General features: G+C 46.8%; 1 protein-coding gene across 2 annotated transcripts in view; it reads right to left on the reverse strand.

The window, feature by feature from the left end:
* The window catches only part of adcy3a (adenylate cyclase 3a), a gene marked incomplete at both ends in the record, with an annotated part of 15,198 nt that continues 5,289 nt past the window's right edge, over positions 1-9,909 (reverse strand). Inside the window, 16 exons of one of the 2 annotated variants that reach the window (XM_080540370.1) lie at positions 1-183; positions 609-733; positions 982-1,108; positions 2,143-2,256; positions 2,479-2,625; positions 2,908-3,066; positions 3,285-3,366; positions 3,503-3,786; positions 4,222-4,338; positions 5,513-5,600; positions 5,922-6,083; positions 6,307-6,449; positions 6,857-6,976; positions 7,221-7,383; positions 7,626-7,784; positions 9,805-9,909. The exon at positions 9,805-9,909 is cut by the window's right edge and continues 23 nt beyond it. In XM_080540370.1, coding sequence (XP_080396496.1) covers positions 1-183; positions 609-733; positions 982-1,108; positions 2,143-2,256; positions 2,479-2,625; positions 2,908-3,066; positions 3,285-3,366; positions 3,503-3,786; positions 4,222-4,338; positions 5,513-5,600; positions 5,922-6,083; positions 6,307-6,449; positions 6,857-6,976; positions 7,221-7,383; positions 7,626-7,784; positions 9,805-9,909 — 2,278 coding nt within the window. Of the gene's footprint in view, positions 184-608; positions 734-981; positions 1,109-2,142; positions 2,257-2,478; positions 2,626-2,907; positions 3,067-3,284; positions 3,367-3,502; positions 3,787-4,221; positions 4,339-5,512; positions 5,601-5,921; positions 6,084-6,306; positions 6,450-6,856; positions 6,977-7,217; positions 7,384-7,625; positions 7,785-9,804 lie in introns of both variants that reach the window. The other variant, XM_080540369.1, reaches the window with a different exon arrangement.

Genomic DNA, 9,909 nt, shown 5'->3' on the forward strand with positions numbered 1-9,909 from the left:
TCAGGAGCTGTCCACCACCTGGTGTGGCAGGGTGACAGAGGAGCCATTGATGAATGAGCCCTGTTTGTCCCGCCCCTTCAGGAAATAGGTGAGCAGCTCTCCTTTCCCCTTCACAAAGATGGGCCCCCTCCTCACAAAGCGGAAGCCGTAGTCCTTCAGGATGCTATAGCAGTCCTCCACCACCTAGGGGCAGCAGAGACACAGGAGGAGGGTCTGAGACGACATTGTATCTGAGCATACTGGCAGATCATCATCCAACACTGTAATTCCTTCCCCCGATTCGCTAATCCGCTTAAAACTCTTCCCTGATGTCAAAGCCCTGATCTAAACTGTCATCAAACAAAGTAGGATTATGTTTGTGTTAGCTATCTAACCTAATAGCTACCTCAGAGCCAAATGCTTTGATACAATCTCTCCTGCTCAGCTCTCACTAAGTGTAGGAGAAGGTGTGCTTCGTTGTGTTCTTCTTCACTGTCTCACCTCATCACTTGACTGCCTGCCCATTTGTTTGTCTGGCTGCTTGTCTGTTCTCCTGCCTGCCTGCTTGTCTGACTGTTTGTCTGTCTGACTGTCTGAACTGTCAACAGCCCTGTATGGAGACGCCTTACCTGGACGTTTCCCATCACACCAGTAGACTCCATGCGACTGGCCACGTTCACAGTGTTGCCCCAGATGTCATAGTGAGGTTTACGGGCGCCAATTACTCCTGCCAGCACCGCCCCTTTATTCAAACCTAGAGAGAGAGAGAGAATAAAGTCTCTGATTGATTATTTCCATTACATTTTTATATTGATTATAACTATTACAGGATATTCATGCACACATACACACATACCACACACACACACTCACACACAGTCTCACACACACACACACACACACACACACACTCACACACAGTCTCACACACACACACACACACACACACACACACACACACACACACACAGATCAATACAGTGAAAGGTTAGCACCACTGACCTATGCGTAGCATGAAGTTGTTGAAGGACTGGTAGTTGATGTTCATGAGCGTGACCTTCATGGCCAGAGCAAAGTCAGCCAGGTCTGCCAGATGCTGCCAGCGCTCTCTGTCAGACAGCTCCTCCTTCTGCTCAACACAACACTGCATTAACAACCCTCCTCCTCTTCATCCTCCTATACCTCTTCTTCACCAACATTCTCCTTCATACCATCATCATCATCATCAACATCATCATCATCACCATCACCATCATTATCCTTACAGTCATGATATCCTCTACAATGTCGGTCCGGTTGGCCAGGTATAAGGTATTAACGGGTAAATAAAGAATTTAAGGTTATACCGGTTTATTTCTGTCAATGCTGTCCATACCGTCTCAACCTGTTTTTTGACATAATTATACTATATAATTTATAATATATAATTATTATAATTACCCACTAATGTTTGTTTGATAAACATCATCCAAATTAAACTTGCACACAAGCATCACAAGGCATGATCAATAACTCTTGTCTGAGGGCAAGGGGTGGAGGAGGTCATAAATATTTTGGCTTGGTAACGATGCTTGTTGTATCTTGCTTGTTGTAAATAAAAGTTCTATGATGCATTGAAATGACATTAAACTAAGATAATAAGATGGTTATCATAATTTTTCAAATCTTTATTAATAAGTTATTACAGAAACAGTAAGTGACATTTTCCGAGAGTGAAATCTGTTGTGGTATTTTAAAATGGCGGTTAGCGATGAAGTCTATGAACATGGGATGACGATGTTGACGATTTCCATTGACCAATCAACGGTCTGCAGCGTCACACGTCACACACAGCCTGGCACGAAAGTACCGAAAGTACCCCTCTCGAACTGGAACTAAAAACGGCACGGGTACTATGGACCGGTACGGCTCGGTTGGCAGTGGAGAAAGCAAAACAGACCGGGAAAAGCGCCAAGTGTGACAGACACATGGCGCTGGCATAAACACTCTAGAGGGGGCCACACTCGCGTCATCGATTTACTGCCAGCTACCACCCGTCAATCCAAAACTCCGCTATCACCGCTCCCCCACCCCCCACCCGACACCCCCCTGATGAACCTGATCTGAAAATGTTGTTTAGTGCCACGAAAATCCTAGGGCCGGGCCTGGGGGTGATGAGCTGACCTTTAGACAGGCGTAGCCGTTGCTGATGTCAGGGGTGACCCCCGACGCCGCCATGTAGGTGCTGCCAATGGTCTTGATCTTGGTGATGCAGCGAAACTGAGACTCATCCAGGAGCTGTCGAAAGGGCAAAGTGTTAAGGGTTAGTGGCTGGACAATACAGTACTTCCTATCTTGCAGTTGAGCCCCCGAAATCTTATGGCAGTTCAGCCAGTTAAAGTGTGAAAAGGTGAGGACAAATACATTTCTGTTTGAACGGAAAAACAGTACAAGTTTGTACTGTGTTGACTGGAGTCATGAACTTCAAGTCACGAGACCAAAATAATGACAACTGCTTACGCTGTCAAAGTCGGAGATTATTTCGTTGAGGAACCTGAGGCACTCGATCCCCCCGTTGTTGATACTCTCCTCTGTGTAGAAGTCGGAAAAGTTGGGGATGGAGGCGAACATAACCCCGATCTCATCATACGACTGGCTGTAGAGCTCCTGGAGGGGGGGGCGGGGGGGATTGATACAGCGATATCATATGAGGAACTCGGAGGAAACAGTTGCTTCTATTTACAATTTCACATCAAAAGATATTTCGAGACTCTTTCATCTTAGAGTACATAACCGGTTCTCATCAGAGGTTTTCACAGTTTTTTTCATACAGACAAATATCTGCACAGTGTATTGTATTAAAGCCACAATGACAGTCTTTTACTTTCGTTAGTGGTGGTTACAATGAGAAAAAAGAAAAAAAAGGAAGGATCTGATTGGCTCCCTGACCTCATCTCTCTTCTTGGAGCCCAGGAAGTGGCGTGCTACGTGTTCCGGCAGCATGTTGGTCACCAGCGCCTCGTTCCACCGCCGCATCTCATACACCTTCTCCTTCTGCTCGTGGACCTCGATCTTCCACAGGAACAGAGTGCGTGCCAGCTTCTCCACCTGCAGACAGAGAGAGAGAGAGAGAGAGAGAGAGAGAGAGAGAGAGGAGAGGAGAGAGGGGACAGGAGACAGGAGACAGGGGTTAGGGCTGACTGAGGGCCGGACAGGGACAGATAGACTAGAGGACTATGGAGCACTGGGACTGAAGCGGAGAACAAAGATTGTGGATTACCATGAGACTGTAGAGGTAGAGGTAGAGTAGTATATTGTTGACTTACGTGACGGGAAAAGTAGTAAAAGCTGACCATCATGATGAAGATCATCACTGTCATGGCGTACTTGGAGGGGACCAGGTACCACCTGAAAACAGAGCAAAAATATCTGAAATCACAGACCTTTCCATGGTGTAACATCTGAAACATCAACATCGCAAGAGTCGTTCACTCCTAAAACCATCACTTCAGCTGCACACCATAATTCTAGTACAGAGACCCACCTGTAGTCCTGGAAACGCTCCATGTCGTAGCGGTCGAAGATGTCCCTCCAGCTGTAGATGTTGACGATGCCAGTTGCCACGGTGATGAGGAGCATGAGTGTGAGCTTGACCATGTGGCTGACCTGCACCAGCATGGTGGTCGCCATGAGCGCCAGCACCGCAATGTAGCTGTAGTATTTCGGGTTGTCATGGCAACTCTCCATCCCGGACAGGACGGAGGAGGACGGAGGAGGAGGGGGCGCCGTGGCGTTGCCTCTGGGATGGACCGGTGGCAGACAACTCATCTACAGGGGGAAGGGGAGAGAGGGCACGAGGAGGGAGAGAGAGGGACACAGAGAGAGAAAGAGAGGGGAGAAGATGGGACAGGGAGGGGACATGGGGCGGCGGAAGCCTAGAGGTTAGAGAGGCCGGCTAGCAATCGGAAGGTCACTAGTTCGATCCTCGCCTCAGGAGGGAGCTGCATGTGAGCTGGTGACTGGAGGGTTGCTTGCATCATAAGGTGCCTACCACTGCCATTGTGCCCTTGAGCAAGGCACCTAACCCCTAATGGCTGACCCTGTGGCTAGAGTAAAAAAGACATTTCGTTTACTCTGTGCAATGACAAAAAGGTTGATGACCTACAGTATAGTGAGTTTCACAGGTTCAATCATGAAGTTACAGTCCACACTATTACCCAGGGTTTGTTTCTACTGGAGGGGAGGGGGGGGGGCGTGCCTCACCATGTCCACAATGTCGGCCATAGTGAGGATAAAGATGGCCGCCATGGCCCAGGTGTTCCGTGCCCAGCGGGTGTGGTCTATCCACGTAGAGAAGGACACCAGTCTCTTAGGGAATACCTGGGAGAGAAAAAGCTCAAATGTTCAACATCAACAATAATCTCTGCCCCCTCACACACTAAATTAATTCCACGTACATCATTATCATCTTCCACATCATCATTTTACTGTACTGTTACTCTTTCTGTAATCGTCATCATCATCATCATCATCATGTTCCATTTTCAATATCAGACAATGTAGCAGGCCAACTGAATGTCCTGTAGCAGGGTATTCATGCTAATTAATTTTGTGCTGCAGACATTGACTTTCATTGCCTAATGCTAGCCTAAAGAGTCGGAAGAGCTATGACTGACACAGGAGACAATTATTGGTTTTGCCCTAAGGAGCATCAATCCATCCGGCCATTAGGAGCTGTATGTCCCTACTCTGGGTAACCACTTCAAACCACTTCACGTAACCGTAGTTTATTACAGTAGTTAGCGCTAATGCTTGTGTATAAGATGATGGGGAGAGTGTGTGTGTATTTGAATGTGAAACTGTTCATAAAAGGTACTGTACACTGTCCATTGGGTTACTGCTGTGCATCTGTGACAGTCATATTGATGTGTTGTTTAGTAACAGTGCATGTGTTATTGCTGTGCGTGTGTGTGTGTGTGTGTGTGTGTGTGTGTGTGTGTGTGTGTGTGTATGTGTATGTATGTGAAAGTGAAAACAATCTGTACGTAGGGTTTAAAAGCCTTGTGGGGATGGGAAGGGATGTTGCTGCTGAGGGTGAGGGTAAGGGTACCAGTCAATAGTGCTATCTGCAGCTAGTTAACTGTAACAGTCAATACATTTGAATTTCCATGACATAACGATGAGGTTGGATGAAAAGTTCTGGTGCATGTCAAGGAGACGAAGACATGGGGTGCTGCACTGATTACACCACCATACTGTCCTCCACCGACTCTTAGCGTATTGTATCTATATATACATTGCATGTTGTAGTGCAAGAATTATGTATGTCTTAATCCAGTATTGTAACAACTGTATAGTTATTGTTACTAATGTTACTATATTGTTCATAATAATTGAATGCTTCCCAACGCTGTGGGACATACTCATGAGATATTCGTGTTGTACATAACACATGTTATGAAGTAGTTGCATTGGGAGTTGAGAGTTAACGAGTTTGAGAGCGTGATTGGTGGTTTGGGCCAGACGTGGGAGTGTGATTGGCTGTTTGACTCACTCTAGGGAAGATGGCAGCCAGTGAGCAGACGGTGAGTATGAGCAGCAGGACCTCTCCCACGGCCAAGGTGACGTAGTTCGCTATCATCCTGAAACCACACAGGAGAACACACACACACACACACACACACACACACACACACACATAACATGAGGAAGAGAGCCCCCACAGGAGAACACACACGCACGCACGCACCCACGCACGCGCGCACACACACACACACACACACACATACACACAAACACACACACAAACACACACACACAAACACACGTGAATGAGAGAGAATGGGAGAGGTGAGAGGAGAGAGTGGATATGATAGGATTAAAGGAGGTGAGAGAAGAGGGAGGAGGGGTAGAGAGAGAGAGACAGACAGACAGACGTCTGTCAGACAGATTGGTGAACTCACAGAGGGTCAATGAGAGCCTCCATGGCTGCAGTGAAGAGGAGAACCACACAGGAACAGCTGAAGGCAGCTCCGCTCTGCTTCTCCTTCTCCACGGAGAAACGCGTCTCCAGCTCCGGGTCCACGAAGCGCAGGGACAGACGGTTGGTGTGTTTACCCTTCAGACTGACACACACACACACACACACACACACACACACACACACGCACGCACACGCACACACACAGGAGAGATGGGTTATCATATAAGGTCTCTAACATAACAAAACACTGTTTTTATATCGCACACACATGCATACACATATACACACATATACACACACGCACACGCACACGCACACGCACACACACACACACACACACACAGACACACACACGGTCTACTCACGCCTGCACGGTCTCTCTCTCCAGCAGAGCTTCATTGAGGAGTTTGTTGAGTTCCTGTTCATTCTCCTGGGCGTCGATGACCCTCTCAGCCAGGTCCCTCAGCCTCAGCCTCCTCCGAGGGTTGGGGAAGGACGGGTTCACCACCTGGGGTCACAGGGAGAGGACGGTCACCCCTTTCTGTCACAACACCTCTCACTCTTCTTTCAGGTTTAAACTTAGTGACTTTTGCAGACTTGAGAAAATACATAACTGTAAAATGTATTATGTCAAGCACAGTGGAGGCTGGTGGAGGTAGAAACACTCATTTACAATGAGCCTGTCCTTAAAAACATTTTGCCTCCACCAGCCTGCCCTCAAATACTGTTAAATGCTTCAGCTGCGCTTGATTTAGTTTGCCTGGAATAATAGAACCAATGGTATAGTCTAAATCAAGCACACCTTAAGTCAGATTTGACCTAGTGTTTTTTGACCCAGGTGTATTAGCAGTTGACACTGAAGCTTAAAACTGTGACACAGGGTTTTACATTTGCAAGGATAAGGTCAAAGGTTACCCGTGTGTCCAGCTCCTCGGGCTCCTCTGGCGTGGTGCAGGCTGTGTGGACACTCCCATTACACTCTGTGGTGTTGATCAGCAGCGGAGAGTTCCCATTGGACGAGGTCACAGACAACTTCTGATAGGAAGTGATGAAACAGGAAGAGAGGAGAGAGAGAGTTTGATGAGGTGACTGACGGCTACAGAACGTTGTTGACTCTCCGGGTTGAGGAGTGGTTATGATAATTCTATTGTCAATTGTAATAATATTGACTCACTCTTAAGTGGCGAGTATGTGCATGTTATGGCACACCTATGTGTGTTAGCACACCTCTCCACACCTATACACACCACATGAAGTCGTTGACGGTGACACTCACCACCCCGTTGATTCCATTCTTTCCCAGAGGGCCTTTGGGCACGCCCACGAGGTGCGTTTGGATGCCCTTCTCCTTCAGATAGTCACAGCGGTCGCCTCCGTTGCCCGGCTCCACTTCAAACTCCCCGTGGAGACACTCCATGGTAGTCTGGGAGATGTGGACACGTCTGGGAGGGACACAGAGGTCAGGGGTTAGGGTGTGAGGGGAGCCGACTCTACACTCCATATTGTAGAATCTCATATACATAATACTGTCTATCGTATCATTTATGAAGTCTTTATTTGTATTTTTGTTATCCTTTTTATACTTAAAAAGCTCCAGAGATCTGTCTAACCTGAATAAAGGTTATTGTTTAGATTGGGGGAGGGGGAGGGAAGGTGGGGGGGGTTAAAGCCTGTCCTCTCTTACCCTGGTATTCCTCCTGCTTCCATCTTGTTGGCTACGGTGACATCAGTGGACCAGACGTCATACTGCCAGCGCTTCTGTCCCAGGACGCCGCCCAGGACTGTGCCCGTGTGTACCCCCACACGCATGTCCACGTTCGTCTGGGTCTTCTCGCGTACATACCTGCGTATCCACACACACACACACACACACACACACACACAGACACAGACACACAGAACAGACACACACACAAACACACACACACACACACACACACAGACACAGACACACAGAACAGACACACACACAAACACACACACAAACACACACACACACACACACACACATACACACACAACACACACACACACACACACACACACACACACAGACACAGACAGACACACACACACACACACACACACACACACACACACACACATACTGTATGTCAGGGGTCGGCAATAGGCGGCCCGTGGGCCATTGCTGGCCCGTCACCAATAATATTTGGCCCAGCAGATTATTTTGAGAATCCACTTCTTTTTTAATTTTTTTTTTTTTTTAATAATAATAATATCGGATCGACAGTCCCACATATATATGTCAGAATAATGTCCGAATAGAGAATCGAACTCCACCTGAATAATGCTTATTGTACTTTTATCCATGTTGAGAGTGAATGACACAGGGACAGACAATCAGGCAGCAAGGTGCACCGAAGCGCACTGAGGCTGAACCCCTCAGAGTGAATCATAAGCAGGTGGACAACGCGTCACGGTGCTGAAATAGCCGACATACCGTGTGTGGTTTGAACAAAATAACACGAGCTCAGTAAGCCATTCAAACGTAATGTTTACGTATATGTGACTGCAACACACATATGAACAGTAACAACGCAAATTCTGTTTAATTTTCTGAAAAACATTGAAAACAAAATCGGCGCAAACAAAAAGCATCTCCCATCGGTCAGTATTTGCTTGATATCTGGTGATATTGACGTCACTTTAATCCACAGGCAGTTCTCAAGGTTTTTATGCATCCATCGATTCCTCTCGTGCGTCTTTATCGCATTCATTGACGAAAAGGACGACTCGCATGTATAGAAAGGGAACATTGTGAGCACGGAAAATGTCTCTCACAACGGCTTTGCATTGATGAAACCAGGTAGGATGAACGTATAGTTCGCTGTCCATTCCTCTTTAAATGCCCTGTTTCCACCGTCAACTTTCCTCTTTAGACCTTTGGAGAGTGACATTATGTTTCTCTTGCTAGCAGGTTAAATGTTTGGCTAACTTCACCCGGCACGCAAACAACCAATCCAATAATAATAATGTGACCTTGTCTGGGAGGAGGGGGGAATAATGTTAACTGAAACTATGTTACATAATTATTAGAATAAGTTAGGCTACGCTACATCGTCAGTCCACACATTTATTATTCAAAAATATGGAAAAGTGTGAAGAATCACAACACAAACTCGCTAGTTAAGCCAAAGTACTGCAACATAATGGATTGGACAGCTACCTAGTTAACTAGAACACTACTTTACATTGTTAGCAGGTTCACAAAACAAGCTGTGTTAGTTGACTAGCGATGTGTACAGTCGAAAGAAAAGTCAAAGCATTAGAACGTGTCACATAATTAAACAATCAATTACTTAAATTAGCCTTTGATTATGTTCGGGCCCGCCATCTAGTGGCTAAAAAATTTTTTGGCCCGAGGCCAAACCTAATTGCCGACCCCTGCTGTATGTGATGTGGGTGTCATAGGGGAGTGTGGATGCGAGACACTCACTTGAGGTCAGTGTTTCCCCGACTATTGCTTAGGCAAGGTGTCCCTCTGCCTGGACCTGTTAGCGTCTAACTACAAATATGTTACTCCAGTTGGTTACAATTGATAGTGTTCAGGGACGTCAGCACAGGAAGTACAAGAGGTAGGGCATTTCCATTAGATTCCATTTCTTTCTTTTTTCTCATTTCAGCCAGTCAATACTCAACAGGGCCAGTTTCGCCCAGCACACTCCATACTGTGGCCCATATTCCCACCAGTAGAGGCTGGTAGAGGTAAAAATTGGAGGACAGGGCTCATTGTAATGCACTGAATGGTACTGAATAGTCCATTCCATGCATTACAATGAGCTCTGTCCTCCGATTTCTACCTCCATCAGCCTCCACTGATTCCCACCATACAGTATACTCACGAGATGGCCTCCACCATAGCCAGACCCATCATGATGGAGCAGGCAGCATGGTCCTCCCTGTAGTCTGGCAGGCCACAGATGCAGTAGTAGCAGTCCCCTAGGATC

This window comes from Nansenia antarctica (assembly GCF_963989245.1).
Source record: "Nansenia antarctica genome assembly, chromosome: 10".
NCBI classification, from domain to species: domain Eukaryota; kingdom Metazoa; phylum Chordata; class Actinopteri; order Argentiniformes; family Microstomatidae; genus Nansenia; species Nansenia antarctica.